This window comes from Amphiura filiformis, chromosome 6, assembly GCF_039555335.1.
Source record: "Amphiura filiformis chromosome 6, Afil_fr2py, whole genome shotgun sequence".
Lineage (NCBI taxonomy): Eukaryota > Metazoa > Echinodermata > Ophiuroidea > Amphilepidida > Amphiuridae > Amphiura > Amphiura filiformis.
In genome coordinates, this window is record NC_092633.1 from 33,292,873 (window position 1) to 33,312,915 (window position 20,043).

Genomic DNA, 20,043 nt, shown 5'->3' on the forward strand with positions numbered 1-20,043 from the left:
ACTAGAGGCTACTAGAGCAAGCAGTGTAATAATAAGAGGTAATATCGTACTGTTTTGATAAAACAAATATAGCAACAAAAATTTAACATTTTTTTATGTAGCACCTTGTTTATTTTACATTGAAAGCATTCTATAAATCTGTTTCTTTGGAATTCTGAAACCTTTCAGTAAATTCCGATTGTGAGATAATATCTGCTTGTAAATTAATACGTATGTCAACTTTGCCAAATCCAGGATCCGAGGAATATTTCGGTGGATTTTCTGGCCCACTCTTCCACAACGTCCCAGACTCCTTGTTTTCTTGTGTCGCATCTTCTTCAACCAACGAATATCCATTGTGCGTTTCAATCACATCACATGAACCGTCTTGACTCTGCAGGCACACTCTTTCATTCAATTCAAGTTCGTCTTCTAAAGTAGATTTGGCAACAATATCTGGTGGCAAAGTTGAGGATGCAATTTGATCCAGGGTGTTAATGTGACCCCAGCCGAAAAATAGATATCCAATCGCAGAACCAGATAAAATGACAATCAAAATCCACCAATTGTACGTCATGATAGAGAGCATTAAGAAGTAGCCAAGAAGAACACGAATTACGTGCAGAAATGTGAGTAGCAAACGGTACTGCAAACTGAACAGAGAATGAAAGATACGAAAATATGTGAGTCAGAATCTGGGAGATCGAGAGGGGGGAGAAAGGCCCAAGTATCATAAATGAAGATGAGAATGAAGGAACGAAAGAGATGAAAGAGCAAGCAAGCAGATTTGAGAATATAAGGATATTTATAAAGCAATATAACGATGAGAAAAAATCGCCGAGATAGCGAGAGATTATCAAAATACATGCATGTAAAGACGTTAAAATGATATTATCATCCATATTCCTGAACTTTCTCAGTTATATTTTGCCTAGGAAATATTATATGTTATTATCTTTTAAATATAGACCTAACCCCTTAACCTGATCCTTTTTAGAGTGACATGTATCTAACTGAGTTTGTGCACTAAGTGACGAATGCACTTGCACGAACGTGATTATCCATCATATACCTTGTGCGTAATAAGAGTGCATTAGATATCATGGTTATCATAAAGTGCTTGAACACACTTCTCTCTCATGTGATTCTGTGAATTTTTGTAATTGATCGATCTTTCTATGAGCCAATATTTCATGCATGGCTCAAGCTATTTTTCGTAAAAATTGAAGGAAGGTTAACTTTTGCTGTATCTGTAGGCCTATAGTTTGATCAGCTCGTAATCGGCGAGCCTTATAACATCACGGATTAATATCTATCTTATTTCGAGAATTATCTCGTGGCATCTCACAAGAAGCATCACGAATTATTCAGCCAAGTCCTAACACTCACAATAGAGACCAGATAGGTCAACTGTCTTAACGTTGGTCTACTTTTTTGGCGTATCCCGCAGATTACGAGCTGATCAAACTGTAGTGGACATGTTTATTCAAAACGTATTATGCACTTTCATAATTCTACAGGGTATGGGGAAGTTCAGCTATTATCATAATTGTGACTATTGAGTGTTGACTATCCTTAGAAACCTACCATTGAGGCAATGTTAAAGGTACATCTGTTTCTGTCGTTATTGTTTTCTTTACATCTTTGTTCTTATTCTCATCAGTATTCAACAATGTCATTTCAACTTCAGGTGCTGCCTCATCATGATCATTGTCTTGTTTAGATTTCATCCCAGCCACCTTGTCATTTTGTCCTGTATCGATGTTTGTTGATAGCTTCCGATAGTTACTCTTCATTTTCTTTACACATTCGGAAGTTTTCAGATTCTTTTTAGCCATGAAGCAGAGTGTCTTGCTTGAGGCACGTTTTGTAAGTCTGGTGATACTTTCCATAAATATAGCGATAAGACAGAGTCCAAGAAGAGACACAACGAGTTCTGAAGGGAAAAAAAAGAACATTGAATAAATAATTAGGCTTTATGAATGAAGATGATTGGATATCAAGAATATAGCATTGTCCGTGATCAGGAGCAGGCCAAGTAAAATGACAAGATATTGACAAGTACACTACAACGACTGTATGCGCTACAAATAATTGTGTAAATCTCTGATTATAAGATTAATGGAAACCTCTCAACAAACTCATTTATAGCAGAGGAGGGTATGAAAGGTTCATGTGGCAAGATCTTTGGTGCAGTTGCAACTCATGCTGACCAGGCGTTTTTCACCTTGTGAGACCCAGACAAACGAGTGGTATGTCTATGTTGTGAGACGATTGTGCGTCATCGCGCGTCAATGATTGTCGTGTCATAATGGCGCCTTTATGGACGCGAACGCGTGCGCATAAACTGCGCGTTAATAATGCTTTCGTAACTTAGCAAAATTTTACCAACGACACAAGAAGACATTTTTGATGTTCTCTGACACGGTTTTTGGTCATAAATGATGTGAAACTTGGATACAGACTAAGATGGATCCTCATCATCAGGTAAGCATTGGGCTATTCTATTTAAAATCCACACTCCCCCTGTGCCTGTGGAAGATTTTGGAAATCTTCCTTCATTCCATTTGAAATTCAGTGCACCACCTGTGGAAGATATTTCCCAAATCTTCCACGGGGGTAGTGTGGATTGTAAGTGGAACATTAACAGCCCATTATAAACTCAATGTTTGTGAGCAGATCTTTGACGCAATATTGCCGCGGTCCTTAACTTTTAGCAGTCTGAAAGATTTGATATCAGTCAGTCACTGGTAAACCTCCTTTCGTCATTCGTAGTGTCCGGAAAGTTGACCAACCAATATTCTCAAAAACGATCAATCTTCTTGCATCATTCATATCTCGGTCGGACATCCGGGAACATTGTCCCCTTCGTCCCCTTTGCACAAGCGCGCGCATAGCAACCAGCTCGAAAAAGGGGAACTGCACATGCGTACACTGGTTTTTACAAGGCTATTTCCCCTTTATGACGTCAGCCCGACCAAGAGAATCTATTATATACCTTATATATAGATTCCTCTCATCTGATTGGTTAAAAGTGGAGTCAATAAATATAGTTGTGCCCCCTTTTTATGTCTCAAGATGACGTCATAAGCAACTATGCCCGGGGCATGGATTCAACTGTGCCCGATAAATAATTGAATAGTCGCAACCCCGAATACATAATTCGCTCGTATACATTACGCACCCACTATACGGTCAGCGTTGATTACCGTGTTGTAAAAGAGACTATAGTGGTCACAGTTCGCGATGAATTTGACCATGCAGATGACGACCTGAAGACTCGGCAGTGTATGGTGTTAGCACAGAAACGGTAGGGTTTTAGATATGAAATCGGTAGATATCGGTCCAAATTCTGCACCCTTGCTCTTGCATGCACTGCATTTAAGCTTAAGGCAGCTGTGTACTCTCAGACATGCATGTAGTAAAAGTGCCATAACTTTGTAATTATTCACGCAAGACATATAGCCTAAATGTATGCATTTTTTATAAAGGCAATACATCAATGAATCTTAATATAAATACAGATTTGGCGTAAAAACAACAATTATGAAGAAAATCACAAAAAAGTGAGTTTTTGGCAATTTTTGTTCGGTACATCATAACAAAAAAACACTCTTTCCAAAAATATTTGTTTTGTTTTTTTCTTAATCTTGATACACCATTCCAAAAACGATTTTTTTAGATTTTTGATATTGCCCTTATTTTTTGAGATATTATGAACTTTTTAAAATTCATAAACGCCTATTTGCACAAAATGATGCCTAAAATCGGAAATAGACCAAAATATAAAAAAATGAGAAAACCGTTTCTTAAGTCGATCATGCTTTTTATGATGAGCATAATTGCTTACCTATAGATGCTGTATTTATTGAGTTATCGTGTACCTAAATCGTCATTTTACCGAGAAAACGAACATTGAAATAAAGGCCGTTGAAGTTTAAAGTGGTCACATTTTGCACTTTGATCGAAGCTCACTGGAGAATGCGGCAGTTCTCGTTTTTCTACCTTACATTACGTGAACATCGGGTAAATGCACAGCCCCTTGAGAAGTTTGGGCGAAATCTATTCATATCTTGATGTTTAAATCGGGGGAAAGAACTTGAAAAAAATCACATTTTATCAGCTAAAACGGAGCCATTTGACCGCTAGGTTTTTATGAAATCAGCGCTTCCATAAGATGCGCCGCGCATGCAGATAAGCGTTGCGTATGCGTAGCGTATCTGTGCGTTAACAAATTGCGCGTCTACAAAACGCGATGCGTTGTTGCGCGCGTATACTCCGATGGTACAACAAAGATTTTCTTTCCTTTTAAATTGCGGAAACGAGTGAAATAGTGAAATAAAATCCATAAAATAGAGCAGTTGGAGTTAACAAATCTGGATTTTCTTTCCTTGTATTTATAAAAAACATAAAGTAAATACATTTCAAAAAAGCTCAATTTCGCGAAAGAAACAATGTCTAGAGTACACGGCCGCGTTAAAGGCGTAGGCCTATGCAATTGAAAACTTGTAGGCCTTGTCAGCTCAGGAAATCTTTTAACCAATCAAATGAGAAGAATCTATATTATTCGGTATATAAAACAAATATTGACTGCTTAATATTCGGGGCACAGTTTAAAATTATAGGCCCTCGGTGATGTCAAAACCATGACTATGCCTCAGGCCTAGGCCTTTATCCTCCGAACCGGAGACCATTAAAAAACCCAATTTCCTAGGAGTGTGGGCGATTGGATTGCACTTCCTGGCAATAGTTCCAATTTTCCACCACTCTCTGGCTGAAGAAGTATTTTCTTGTGTCTAGTCTTGGTCTTGCTTTGGCCAATTTCTGTGAATGTCCTCTGCTCTGGTGTCCTGGTTGTCAGCTTTTCGAAACAGGGTGTCTGGATTGATCCTGTTAATTTGGTTCATAATCCTGTATGTTTGAATGATGTCCCCTCTTTCTCTTCTTTTTCATGTGGTAAGGTTTAGTCTCTCTATATAGACGCTCTTCATATGTGAGATCCCGGAATACCTCTTATAGAAAAGGTTTAAATGTCGGGTTATAGGCCTATAAAGGGTATAAATGCGTTTTAATAACATTCATAAAGCATTTTGGAAAACGTGATACAAAACATTCTAACAAAATGTTATTTAACTGTTGACAAATATGTTTTACAATAACGTTTTAAAAACGTTTTCATGATCTTTATATAACCCAAATAACATGTAATTGTTATTCAAACGATTTGTATAAACGTTTTAAAACAGTTTCGTGTTTGCTGGGTTGGTTGCTCTTCCTTGAACTTTTCCAATGAGCTTTTTGTCATTTTCCATGTGCGGATTCTATGCTTGCATTAGCATAATCCAGGTAAGGTCTAACCAGAGTCTTGTAAAGTTCAAGTTCAGGATTATAGTTCGGCTTCCGTATAGATGAGGTGACCTCAATGTTTATCAACAAAGGCAAGGGACTGGTATCATCTTTATGCTTGAATGAACCCCATGCAACCACTACACTCTTAATAGTCTTATTGTGATGTGGCGGGAGTTTTAAAAACACGAGCCCTGAACAAAATATGATGCGCGCGCATATTGCCAGGCAAAAAACAATGGAAATTGTGATGATGCGTGCGCATACTGTTAGGCATTGACGTCAGAAGTCACATCATCTATAGGCAAAGTTCCATTGAAATCTTGGTGAGGATTATCTTATATATAGCAGCCAGATTAAGTTACGCAATTTATTCTGATAATAAAGAGAAAAGTCATGGACCACATGTTTTAATATGAGCATTATGTTTGCATTTATTAGCGAGATCGAGAAACAGAAGAAAGCAGAAGACAACTGCCTTCCATATGTGATACGTACAGTGCTACTGTTACAGGACATTCGGCCGCATTGGCAAGTCTGCATACTGCTCCAAAAATACACCATCGCAAAGTAAGTTTGATTTAGGCATAAGTTTGATTTAGCATGCAAAAAAGAGGGGTTATTCTCATGGACCAATTATAACATGGAGAAGCAATATATTATCTGGATCTGGACAATACTCCCAACGCTTCCTGATTGAAGCCAGACGAGAGGGATGGGTGTGCGCATGTGCTATTTAATCTTGTTGGTTGCTTGATGCAGTAGACGGTGAGATGAAGTTTGTCACTACTGACTTGAAAAGTAGTGTGTCGTTGATATTGACGTTGTGTTCGGGGAGTGAGTTCCAGTCGTTTATGGTGTGTGGAAAATATGATTGAAGATAGTAGTCACTTCTGCGGGTTGGTTTGATGTAACTGTGTGTATGATTTAAACGGCTTGATGAACGGCGTGATGAGCCCGGTTGTAGGAACGATCCTGCCGGGATGGCTACCTGACCCTGACGAATCTTCTGGAGAGCATTGATGTTACGCTGCTGGTCTTTCTATAGTCCTTGTAGAAAAAACGGGCGCCTCTGCGCTGTATGGATTCAATTTTATGCACTAGGTCTCCAACATGAGGGTCCCACACCGTCGAACAATACTCGAGGTGGGGACGTACAAGGGCCTTGAAGGCTGAAGCTTTCAAGTCACGGGTACAGGAATGTAGATTGCGTCTGATGAAACCCAAAACCTTGTTAGCCTTGGCAGTAGTTTTATTGATATGATTGGTCCATCTAAGATCGCGGGAAAGCTCTACCCCTAGGTACGTGTGAGAATTGGTCTCTTGGAGTGTTCTGTTACTAAGTTTGTATTTATGTTGTTTGGGTGTTTTGGAACGAATGACTTTGAGAGTGAAACATTTGTCAGTGTTGAATGTCATTTGCCAGTTGTCTTGCCATTTGGTGAGTGTGTCAAGGTCGTGTTGTAAGGTCTGTGCATCGGAGTCATTTTTGATGGTGTGGTACATGACGCAGTCATCTGCGAACAGTCTGACTGTGGATGAGATGCCGTGAGGGAGGTCGTTGATGTAGAGCAAAAAGAGGAGTGGGCCTAAAACTGTGCCCTGTGGCACGCCCGAACGAACATTGGTCCAGTCTGAGTGTTCTCCATCAACGACCACCCTCTGTTTACGTTTGGTGAGGAAGTTTGAAATCCATGTATGTAAGTTGCCAGTGATGCCGTATTTGTCGAGTTTGTATAAGAGTCTGCTGTGGGGTACCGTGTCAAAATCTTTACTAAAGTCCATGATTATTATGGTGCAAGTCTGTGTGTTGTTGTCAAGTGAGCGTAACAGGTCGTGTGTGGTGAGGAACAGTTGAGATTCACATGAGTGTTTTGTACGAAAGCCGTGTTGTTTGTCTGTGTGTATGATGTGTTCCATGATTTTGGAGCAAATGGAGGTCAGGGATACGGGTCTATAATTACCAGGGGTGGTCTTGTCGCCTTTCTTATATATGGGGGAGATATTCGCGGTCAACCAGTCGTCAGGTACAAGTCTGGTGGAGATGGATTTATTGAAGATGAGAGCGAGGGAAGGAGCTATTTCATCGGCTGCGAGTCTGAGAAGTCTACCTGGGATTCCGTCCGGTCCAGTAGCTTTGTTAGGCTGAAGATCTTTCAGGAGTTTTGCAACTCCCTGAGGCGTGATGTTGAAGCCTGGCATACCTGGATGATGCATCAGGGTCATCGATCTTGGACATGGACTCTTTCTCGGTGAAAACCGACTCAAACTGTCTGTTTAGGACGTTAGCCTTGGTGGTACTATCTGATAAGAGCTTCCCGTTCTCTCTGAGGCTTTGGATGCCACAAGTGTCATTCTTCAGCCGTTTGATAAAACCCCAGAACTGCTTTGGAGATTCGAGGCAGGTGTTGCGGACGTAACTCCAATAAGCCCTTTTGGTGTCTTTCTGGACTTCCTTCCTAACTGTTCTGAACTTCTCCCAGTCGGAGTCTTTGTTGGAATCTCTAGCCCGGTTATACGCGCGTTGTTTGCGGCGTAAGCCACTCCTAACAGTGGAGTTTATCCATGGTGTTTGGTCTCTCTTCTTGATGATCTTAGTTGGGATGTGATCGTCCATCGCTTTAAAGACACCATCTTTGAATTTGTTCCATAGGCTGGTGGATGTAGTCTCGGAGTTGTCACGGTTGGTCATAGTCTCAGTCAGGTTCCTAAGGTCTTGCTTGATGCTCTCGTTGTTGGCTTTGTGGAATTGGTAGATCTTTCTTGGTGGAGGTCTGTTAACTTTTGGTTTGGTGCTGAGGTCGATCATTGGTATGCCGTCATGGTCGCTGATTCCAGGCGTCATTGTAACTTTGTTAACAAGAGTGGGGTGGGTGGTAAGGAAAAGGTCCAGTATGTTGCGTCCTCTAGTGGGTTCAGTAACTAGTTGCTCCAACGAGTGGTCCTGGATGATCTCTATGAACCTTCTGGAGACATTTGGGTACTTAGCTCTTTTTTTCAAGGAAAGAGTATCCCAAAGGATGTCTGGAAAATTAAAGTCTCCAGCTAAGCAGGCAACAGTTCCTTTGTCCAACTTCATGCGAGATAATGACAACTCCAGCTGGTCTATGAACCTTGTATGAGGCGTACTTGGAGGCTGATAAAAAGCCCCAAGGAGGATGTTCTTACACTTAGCAAGCTGAACGCTCACCCAGATGGATTCACAATCGCTATCAAGGTCTGTCACCTGGGTGCCAATGAGGTCACTTCTGAGGGCGATGAATACTCCTCCACGACCATCCTTTGTATTACGATCCTTGCGGAAGGCTGTGAAGTTGGATGGAAAGACTTCGTAATGCATTGTTCCTTTGTGCTGATTTGATTTGCCGGCAAGCTATTCATCGAGAGGTACCTTTTGTTCAGGACAAAAGGGTTCCGCCATTAAATCGGTAACTGGCCCGACAGCGTATTAACACTTTACCAGGCAGGCTACTGTCAATAAGAGGGGAGGGAGAAGGGGAGAGAGGGAGAAGGAGAGCGAGTGAGTGGCGGGCCCCTAATGTGTATAAAAAGAATAATGCAGAGAAAGGAAAAGAAAGGAATGAATAAAGAATATAATAATAATTATTTTTATAGAAACTAAACACATAACAACACTAGGCAGCCATTAATTAAATAATGCCAAAACCAGTCAGATGTATTTCACACCATGCCAAACATAAGTCACCCAATTTCGAAAACTGGACGTTGAATGTACACTCTCATGAATAATGATTGGCAACATTTTCCAATATGTCAGCGCTCTAATCAGACACAATAAAACAATAAACCCTGCCCTCCCCTGCCTCCCTTTTCAGCTCCTTTTTAGATAACGTCAAGTCTCCCCCTCATGACATCACACCCCACACGCTTTTCAAAACGGCTTGACACCGCTGATCGGCGCAAATCTCGTGTTCGAATCCCCGTATGGGATCACTTTTCCTGTTTCCAAATATATACGAAATTTCATTAGACTGGTAAAACAGTATCTTTAGTTACAACAGTTTACATTGACGTGGAAAGGATACTCAAGCCTTTTGCATCAAGATTATGTTCTCTGTCAATCATTTCAGCTATTTCAATCTATGTTAACGTCGAATTTCCGTGTTAATTATTTTAGTCTCGTTTTATTCGCTTTGTCCAGAAAACCAATAATGACTTCTATAAGCCAGAGAAGACAACTTCAAATGAAGAACAGTCAGAACACAATCGTGCGATATCTACGAGTCCTGAGCGGCCTACCTCAGGTCCATTTGGTGATTTGCGTCATGATGAACTAGACACTGAATATAACGCGCCGCCTCCACGGCCGAGAGCGTTGAAGAAAATTCATAGAAGACCTACTAGTGAGAAGAAGAAACCTCCTGGTGAACATGGGACGACATCAACTGATGGCGTGCCTCATAGAAGACCTACTAGCGAGATGAGGAAACCTCCTACAGAGCCTGTGACAATATCAAATGACGGTATGCCTCCATGGCGGCCAGCCGGTCTCGCTATTGGAAGACCGCATCCTCGTCAGCTAGTCTTTGACACCGCACCACGACTGTACCGTCGACGTGATCGTATCCCGGCTTTGGACCCCATACCACCGATTAAACATAATCGAAATAAACCTGAACACGGTGTTACAAGACTCGGCACAGCTAGTGGTACGTACATCAACAAGAATAGGCATCAGGGATGCATGGCAATCGCGGATACGTGGAAAAGTGATTTCGATATTCGAAACCATAAAACTGGTTTAGAGAAGGAAGCGCAGATAAGAAGTAATAAAGATGGGGCTCATAAAGCAACCAAGGTATGTCCACGAATTGCACGAAATAAACTCATGGAAAGCGATTCCAATGGTTTGCTAGCTTCTTGTCAAAAGCTCCTGAAGGAAGCTGAAAAAGTTTCCAATAGTCAGAACAAAGACACCGGGGAGTTAAAGGTTAAAGGTCGTCCAATACCAAAATCGGCAACCATGCGAAATAACCGTACTGTGGGAGAAGATACAGTTGTAGACATTTGTGCCAGAAACGAAGATGGCGATGAAGGAAACCCACATCTTTGGCAAAGCATCAGTGTTTCTGGACATGATTGTCCGTGTTGGAAGGATTTCGTGCATCCGGTTAATGATAATGAAAGAGCCATGCCGCCAAAATCGACTTGGACAAGCCAAAGCAAGTCAAATGACAACGTAACTCGGTCCCACTATCGCGTACACTGTACCAATGGAATTCAACATGACGACGCACATCAAAGGACAGAATCGCATGTCACTGGTACCCAAGAAAACAACAGCAACCACATACGTACTTCGTTATCATATACATCACAAGTAGCTGGAAATTTACCTTACACCAGTCCTGAAGACAACAGTAATGAAAGTAAACAAGAATACGATTCTTCGATAGACAATGAAGTGGTTGCAAAGGTGGCTCAAAGAAATGGGGTCAACATGGTCAAAGAACTGGAGGAAACTCCGAGTGCTAGTGATAAACAACAGCCTGCAGTCGTCAATGGAACGAGTTTACCGGGAAGCTCTGGCAGCGTTACTTCACTGACCAGACCGAACTCTGTTTGCATGAGCAAGGAAGAGGAAAGTATTCAGTATCACGTTGAATCGATAGACGTAATGAGTCAGAACAATGCAAGTAGAATTGAAGATTCCACGAGAATTTATGAAATCCCGACTAAAGTGGCCTCAGGAATAAGCGACGAAATCATTGACTGTTATGAAGATCAAGATGAGACTTTGCTCCCGGCAGAACAAGGCACTTGTACATCTAGAAGCCATGCCGCACATCAAGACTCCACTCCAGACAAAATCGGAGATGAAACACGATCAGATGATGGATGCATCTCGTCACCCAACATCAGCAGCCATTCAACTGATGACAATGATGTTGACAAGACTTCTTCACACACGTCAATTTTGACAGCTAAAGAAACAACCATTGATATAGAGGAAAGTTATACTTTTGTTGATGTAGATGCCACCAGAGTCAGTAAGTCACAAAATGTTGACAACACACATTGTCAAGAGGTTGCTGAGATAGCTGCATTAAATGATTCGTTGCCAATTGTCAACAACATGGAAGATAATGCTAAGAATAACATAGAAGATAATGCTCAGCAAGCAGATCTCGAAGATGCAGAAAACTGCAAGTCTATTATTATGAACTCGGAAGATGACCTGTGTGAAGATGTGATAGATGGAGATGCGACAAGTGAACATATAAGTAGTTCCGCGTGTGACACAACAGCTTTGGATCCACAAAGAAGTAAGAGATGCTCTGCCAATGACATGAGTGGGGATAATGACGACGATGTCAATGAAGATCCAAGTCCTGCTGACAACGATGATGATATTGACGGATTAGCAAAAATAGATAGCAGTTTGGAAATAGAAGAAAGGCGATTGAAGTTTGATATGGAGCCTACGGTATTGAGTGACGATGCGGATGAGGATGGGAAGGACGTTCCATACGTAGATGTTGGCAATCAACACTGTGCGGAGCACACAAGTTGTGAGACTGAAAGCAAACAACGCCACAAAGCCGTTGTCGAATCAAATGACGCTAACAAGGTATCAGATGACGCTAACGAGGTATCAGATGGAGATGCTTCGCAAGATGATCTTCAATGTAGTAATCATCAAGATAATGAAGAGGCGATCTCAATCGTAGCTTGCGAAAGACCTGTTGAAATCATCGAAAAAGATAACCATGTGTCGTTGTCGACACCTCATTCGCGTCCAACTCGAAATGAAAACGGAAGTGTCTCGGTAAATAGGGAAACTAGGAGCCGTACTACTGGTAAGCAACCTTCAAATGTTCTCGTCGGACGGCCTAACTCTGTGGCAGGTGTGGCCTTCACAGACGATGTTAAAATAGTCCCGTGTTGGTCAACTTTTGACTTCTGGAAGAAACGACCAAATTCAGCACCGGTTAAAGCCGGTAAGATCCACAACTATTATCACGATTATCATTATTACGCACGGTCTGTAAAACCACAAAACGACGAGTCACGGCATGATATGTTCACTCTAAATCGGAAATTAAGTGCAGCTTACAAAGGTGCAGAAATGCCACCGCCTAGTTTGACCTCCCAAGATTTGCATTGTTCACCAGAATCTACTCAGCCTGATGAGGTCGCCACAACTACGGATACGTCTCCAACATGGGCCGTCCCTCGTACGGAAACCTTGGAGCCTCCTTTGCGAAGGCCTGACGCAATCTCTTCTTTTCCTCCGGAGACGGGCTATACACAATTTGACTGTGCATTCCAATGCATTAACGTCATCAATTACTACTCCAATCTAATGGCTCGTTACACGTACAGATCTCAAAACACGATCCGTGCTGCTCTTGAGCAGATGCCTACCGACAATGACGAAATGCATCTGCACGCCACAATGTGTCAGCAGGCTACAAATTGTGCACAGGAGGTGCAGAAGTACCTCAAAGATTATGAAGAACTTTTTCTGCAATTCTATAAGGTTGAAGAGGCACAAGAGGAATTCTGTCGGTACGTGAGTGATATTCGTAACTTTGATAGGTGGAGGAGCAACAATGCGACCGAAAATCAAGCCACGCCAGCACAAAGTCTACACGACAGTCACGTCGTGGAGTCAAATCAAGCTATGCCATCGCAAAGTCTAATGGACAGTCACGTCGTGGAGTCAAATCAAGCTATGCCATCGCAAAGTCTAACGGACAGTCACGTCGTGGAGTCAAATCAAGCTATGCCATCGCAAAGTCTAACGGACGGTCACGTCGTGGAGTCAAATCAAGCTATGCCATCGCAAAGTCTAACGGACAGTCACGTCGTGGAGTCAAATCAAGCTATGCCATCGCAAAGTCTAACGGACAGGCACGTCGTGAAGTCCAACAACACAGAGGACGTATCTCTATCGGAAAGTCTACCGAACAGTCAAGTCGCGGAGTCAAACTACACAGAAGAAAGTACAAGATCTCCTGTGACGTACCAATCGTCGACACCAAATTCATGTGGCAAAAAGATGCCTAAAACTGATGGAGATCATTGAGGATTGTGTGTGGATCACTGGATGGAGATCGCTCTGTCTTCATGAGGAACTTAATTGAGAAAAAGAAATTGACATTCGGGAACTTCACGCATTATACAACAGAATAAAGTGCTTTTATAATGAGCATGTTGAGTGTTCATTTGCTTTTGATACATGCACGCTTTTGTTAAATAAATGTATATTATTGTTTCCTTTAATTTAAAGTTCATTTGTTTCGTTGAATTTTATTATTTGGGTTATTTAAGAGGGTTTTGTAGAAAACACTCCCCTTTAGAAAACACTCCTGCTTTTTAGAAAACACTCTGCTTTATTATCAACTAGCGGGATACCCCTTGCGCTTCGCGCGGGTCCCCGCTAGATGAGTAAATGGGAGCGATCACTAAAACAGGAGGAATTACTGAAAAGGTAGAATCATTGAAAAGGTAAATTTTATTTTTCTAAACCTGTTCCTTCTTGCATTTCCATTTAGCTTCTTTCTTTCTTTCTTTTCAGTTTCTTTTACATGGGTCTAGTTTGTTCCCATTAAAAAATTGCTATTTAGCTTGGGATTTTCCGTTTCCATGTTATTTATTTATTTAGGCCTAACCACATTCCCATTATTTTCTAAATCTGTCCTTTCTTACGTTTCCCTTTTAGCTTCTTTTTTTTTATGCTGCTTAGCTTGTGATTTCCCGTTATTTATGTTAATATATTTAATTCTGTTTTCATTATTTTGGCTTCATTTTTCTTATATTTTCTGATTAGTTTTTTATTTTAGCTTTTTTTTTTTTTCTTACGTTTCCTGATTAGTTTCTTTTTCTTTCCTTCTTTATTTTGCTCCCGTTTCATTTAGTAACCTGTATAATACCCGTATCTTTTTTGTCTTCCCTTTCTTTTCTTTTTTTTATTCATTTTATTCTTTCTTTCTTTTCAGTTTCTTCTACATAAATCTATTTTGTTCCAATAGATATATGCTGCTTAGCTTGTGATTTTCCGTTCCCATGTTATTTATTTATTGAACCCCGTTCATATGTATTATTTTATAAATCTACCCTTACTTAGATTTGTCCTTTTAGCTTTAGGTTTTTTTTTCTATTATTTTGTTCCCATTTTTCATATTTCCTGCTTATAAGTTATAGCTTGTGATTTCCCGTTTGTATTTAATTCTGTTCTCATTATTTTAGCTTCCTTTTTTCATGAATTATTTATTTATTTATTTATTCTTTCATTTTTAGGTTCCTTCCTGCCTCCCGTATCCTTACGATTTTTATCATTTTGGTAATCTCTTAACCAAACCCATTACCCTTTTTGTCCTACTTTCTTTTCTTTTCTGGTACGGAAAGTTGGCCTATGCATATGCGTCTTTTTGTCCTACTTTCTTTTCTTTTCTGGTACGGAAAGTTGGCCTATGCATATGCGTCTTCCTTTTATTTATATAGATTTATTTATTTATTTACTCTAATCCACAACCCTGTACCCATAACCCATCCATAGTAGGCCTACCTTTTCAGTTTTGTCCTACTTTCTTTTCTTTTCTATTTCTCTGGCACGGAAAGTTGGCCTATGCATATGCGACCCGTGCGTGCGAGTCACATCCCTTGTACGCCAACGCACCAACACCAACGCGCTGCCAGTTAGTTACGGTACGCGCTACCACTGAGTTTTGACCACAGAGGTCGGTATAAACAAGAGCCGAACTACTGTACATGTTCATGTAACCGCCTGAACTCATTTGCATAGGTTTGGAGGTGGGCTGATCGTATTCCGATTCGTCGAATACCTAATTTGCATAGGTTTGGAGGTTTCCATATTTGGGTTTACCTGATTAATTATTAATGACCCGGACGTTGTTTACATCATGACGTCATTAGAGCTGGTCACTTCGTCAAACATCCGACGAACGAACGTTTGCAGTTTTCTTTTTATTACTGTTATATCGTGAAATACCATATAGCTGACGTGTTAGTCCAATATGATAGGAAAATATTATAACCGATGACCCCATGTTCACATTGGCTAAAGAAACTGTATTTTCGCTGGAAAGGGGCCGGGACGAGTCGGCCATTTTGTTTGCAAAAGGCATGTTCTTCTCCCGCGTTACCCAGAAGTGGCAGCACCAGAACAAATGACGTCATTTCTGGATTTCAACCGGAACGGTTACGTTCACTGCCGTGCATCAGTATAGGCATCATCGTATCTAGGTTTTACTAAAGTAAAACATCTTTGGTTTTGACAATAAAAAGGCCCGGGAAAAAAATTCCGGTTTCTTTAATTTTGTTGACCGTTTTCAACCAAATAAAGTGCAATGCATTTCCCGTATATATTCCTCAATCTCCGGACGATTCATAGGCCTAGAATAAATAATGAAATTGTACACTGACTGTCTGCACCGGGTCTCCACGCAGGCACTATCACCACTCTAGACTACCAGACCACTGTTTCCTACGTTACCTTAGTGATGACGCAAAGACCTGATTCACGCGTCGTAGCCTTAATTTCTTGGCTGCCAACCTTGATGCAGTGGCGGTAAATGGGGCGCGTAGATCTGCGTAGAGACGAAAAGCTCGTAAGATCATTTCAACCAAATAAAGTGCAATGCATTTCCCGTATATATTCCTCAATCTCCGGACGATTCATAGGCCTAGAATAAATAATGAAATTGTACACTGACTGTCTGCACCCCGAGTCTCCACGCAGGCACTATCACCACTCTAGACTACCAGACCACTGTTTCCTACGTTACCTTAGTGATGACGCAAAGACCTGATTCACGCGTCGTAGCCTTAATTTCTTGGCTGCCAACCTTGATGCAGTGGCGGTAAATGGGGCGCGTAGATCTGCGTAGGGACGAAAAGCTCGTAAGATCATTATTAAATTATGCGCTGTTGTGCATCTAGATAGCCTGAATCATTTCTTGGCCACCTCGCAGTTGGCAGAAAACGGGGCAATGTTGCTCTGCGTATGGTTTTTTAATGGAAATATTATTACGCGGTTCACACTGTCCTTATTACCCACCGTAAGCCACTGCGATCGATTTTGCATAGCAACACGACAGTTTTTTATGTTATTCTCTTAGTTACCACCAATTTTTGCAAAAATGAACCTCAGATGGTTTAATGGCAATATGTACCCTATCAATGTACCAATAAATCAGAGCTGAAAGTGAAATCATCTCTGAGTCTATTCGCGCACAAGATTTAGCGACTTCCTTTTATTTATATAGATTTATTACAATACTATATATAGTTCCCGGTGCTAGTTTAGACGGAAAGTAAACCTTAATGCATGAAAAAAGTTCAGCTTTATAAAAGATCTACTCTAAATCGAATTTCTCTTTGAGTGTGTTTTTGAAGGGAAAACTGGTGTTAGTAGGTTTCAAACACCTTGAATTGTCCAAGTATTTGAATTTGTGTTATTCTTTGCTTCTTCCATTTAATGCCTGACTGTGTAGATTGACACGTCCATGCAATTTGCCTTTGGAGTTCAAATAAGTTCATTGTACGAATTCATTGTACCATTTTTACGCTATTTTATCATGTGTGCTCAAGATAAAATAAGGTCGGCGTGTGTATATCTTTTTACATTGAAGGATTTTCGTGCTAATAAACTATTAGTGAGTATTACTAACAAGTTGGTTTTTTTTATATTCCTGTGAATGAGATTAAATCATTCTGAGCCCAGGGCCATGTCGAACTTATCGTTGGGAAATACAGTCATATTGACCTGGAAAAACTACATTACAGCCGATTTTATCTGGTTCCTGGCCGGGGTTCCTGGGACTCTTTTTACAGCCATTTCATCCGGACCACGTAGGTCTACTTTTTGTTCTTCCACCATAAAAATGGTTGAATTAGTGTAGCTTTAATACTCCCATGATTAAGTAAAACGTCCATGAAGTCCGCTGTGAGTTGTTATATCATCTTTGGATAATTGCACCTCTCGCTGCGAATATTTGAGAACGTGATTTAATGTATTTCTAATAGGCATATATAATTGCCATCGTGCAGGTTTAATGTTATAGCTAATGTTTATACGACCTTTTCCCCTTAACTGTGTGTGAGTTGGCGATATGAAAGCTGATATTGGACAATCGAATTCTTGAAAACTTATAGGCCTATTGCATAAAATGTCGCCTCTTTCAAGCAAAGATTCATGCAAAAAGAACATGTAAATGTTTCTTGTAAATGTGACTAATTTCTTATGCAATTATCCCTTTTCGCCAACTCGAAGATGCATGGAAAAAAATGATACTCAAAAACATGAGTCAGACAAGTCAACAAAGCCAAAGTCAACAAATCATGTCAATAGCAACAGGACACCAATTTGTCTACTATTTGTAAATGCCAGAAATGATTTAGACGTGTAGATGAGAAGATCGCACCTAAACATGTCAGTTCGCCAAATACAAAATATGAAATGGCAACTGCAATATTGGAAAATATATAGTTTTGAACAATGCGAGAACATAACGAATGATAATCTTAACATAACATAACATAACATAACATAACATAACATAACATAACATAACATAACATAACATAACATAACATAACATAACATAACATAACATAACATAACATAAAGACCGTAACATAGCATAACATATACAGCATAACGTAACTTAACACATACGTGACGTAAGGTAACATAATATATATGCTCATAACTGAGAAAGGTCTCAAAACAAAGAAAGGTCTCATAATCAAAGAAAGGTCTCAAAACAGAGAAAGGTCTCAAAAACAGAGAAAGGTCACAAAAACAGCGAAAATAAAAACAGCGAAAATAAGGTCAAGGTCTCAAAAACAGAGAAAGGTCTCGGAGACCTTTTGGCCACGAAGCGCGGGTGTCCCGCTAGTGATAATAAAACGCATTAACAATATGTGACCGTATAGCACGAATGAGCCGTAAATGTCCTAAATCTGAGTTACAGTGTAAAATGTTCATGAAGGTTGTATTCATCGTTGGCGCGACATGTATCTCATTTTAAACCAATCAATAATCCTATTGTTGAAGAGGGCAATATTAATAAGCTTCTACCTTAGATGTATATAGAATTCTTAATAGCTCTCGTCTTTGTTTGCTTTGGCTAAATCCTGTTCAAGTGGTGGGTTATAAAAGCATTGTATTTTGTCTATATAGGTAGGCCCTATGTATAACCAATAATTAACAATGAGAGGATATTCCTGAACCTCGTTGACTTGTGGATGATTTGAAATGACCGCCAATTATGACTGTTTGATATTTATGACCAGCAATGTGGAAAAAGAGACACATGTAGAAGCAAAAAAACTATCATTTTGTTGAAGGAGCAAAGTTCAACAAACCATAACTCCGCTTCTGGGTATCGTTTACAGTCAATTGATATACCATTTTAAAGCTTATGATATATTTTCTAAACACGAAATAAAACGGCTCATTCGTCGTGGACGGTCACATATAATAACTTTCAGCATAGCATTATATCAAAGGTCTGCGCTGGTTCACGGAATAGGCTACATGCAGTAAAGGCATGGTAAATAGGATGATTCTCTACATTTACAATAAATATATTTCCTAGTACAAACAAACACTTGATTTTTTTAAAAATGACCGTGTTTATCCACGTGGCATATAAACTACCCAGGACAATTTCACAAACAACTTGAATGAGTCAGAGGTTCAAAGTTTAAGTTCTTTAAATATTAGACAGGTCTATTTAATATAATACTAAATTTATATTTACGTTAGATAGATTAGTTATACTTGGACCTTGACTGAACCCTGTTGTCTAGCTCTTATTTTGTAATGCAATCAACTTGAATTAAGAAAATGAAATGTAGGCCTACTGAATGTAGTAAAAAAACACCTCAGTGCAAAAAGCTTGAGATATATCGTCACTGTAATTTTGTTATCGGGGGGGGCAAAGTGAATTTCAGGGGGGCAAAATCGACAGATTTTCCGCAAAATTGCCGCAAAAGCTTGAAATTTGCGTAATTTTGGGTTTTTTGCATCAAAAAGGGGGGCAACTGGGGGGGGGGGTAAGAAAATTATTTGGGGGCCCCCGTAACGCCGCCACTGAAAGTATATAGTTATGATACACCAAGGAAGAAAATCCTATCATAATGGATCTGAGAGGATTTCCAAGTTGAAATAGCTTTATATTAATCACACGTACCAACAATAGAAGTCACTGTCCATCCCTCCAAAACAAGCACTCTTGGAAAACCAAATGAGAAGTACATATTATGTGTACCATCATGATGCATCATGTCCATATCATGCGAAGAATTACCCATCCCCATCATGTCATGCGAAGAATGATCCATCATATCATGCGAAGAATGGTCCATCATCATATGATCATGTGAATCATGCTCTATGGTTGGCATCACATGATGATCATGATGTTGACCAGGGGGATTCATTGTATGGTTTAGCATATCATGCATCATGCTGTTGTTCATATGATGACCAACGTCGTTAGAAGCGTCTGACATGCTATCCATCATATGATCCGATGCAGAACTTGTAGGCACTACGTTAAAACGTTAACGGCAATGTAAGAGCCAACATATATAAATTTGTATAAAATAATCCTGTTGATATATAAGTGCATGGATAGGTTTGACAGCTGCTGCATTTACCACCGTCCAGAATATTATTATCAGTTCAAAATTATTTCCCGTTTGCCATGCGTAATAATA

General features: G+C 40.1%; 1 protein-coding gene across 1 annotated transcript; it reads right to left on the reverse strand.

Moving 5' to 3' along the window:
- Positions 1 to 66: 66 nt before the first annotated feature.
- LOC140155307 (uncharacterized) lies at positions 67 to 19,871 on the reverse strand. The gene is made up of 3 exons (XM_072178092.1): positions 19,515 to 19,871; positions 1,567 to 1,915; positions 67 to 632 (listed from the first exon to the last, which is right to left on the reverse strand). The coding sequence occupies exons 1-3, from the start codon at positions 19,846 to 19,848 to the stop codon at positions 131 to 133; spliced, it is 1,185 nt and encodes a 394-aa protein (XP_072034193.1). The 5' UTR covers positions 19,849 to 19,871; the 3' UTR covers positions 67 to 130.
- Between the last annotated feature and the right edge of the window lie 172 nt (positions 19,872 to 20,043).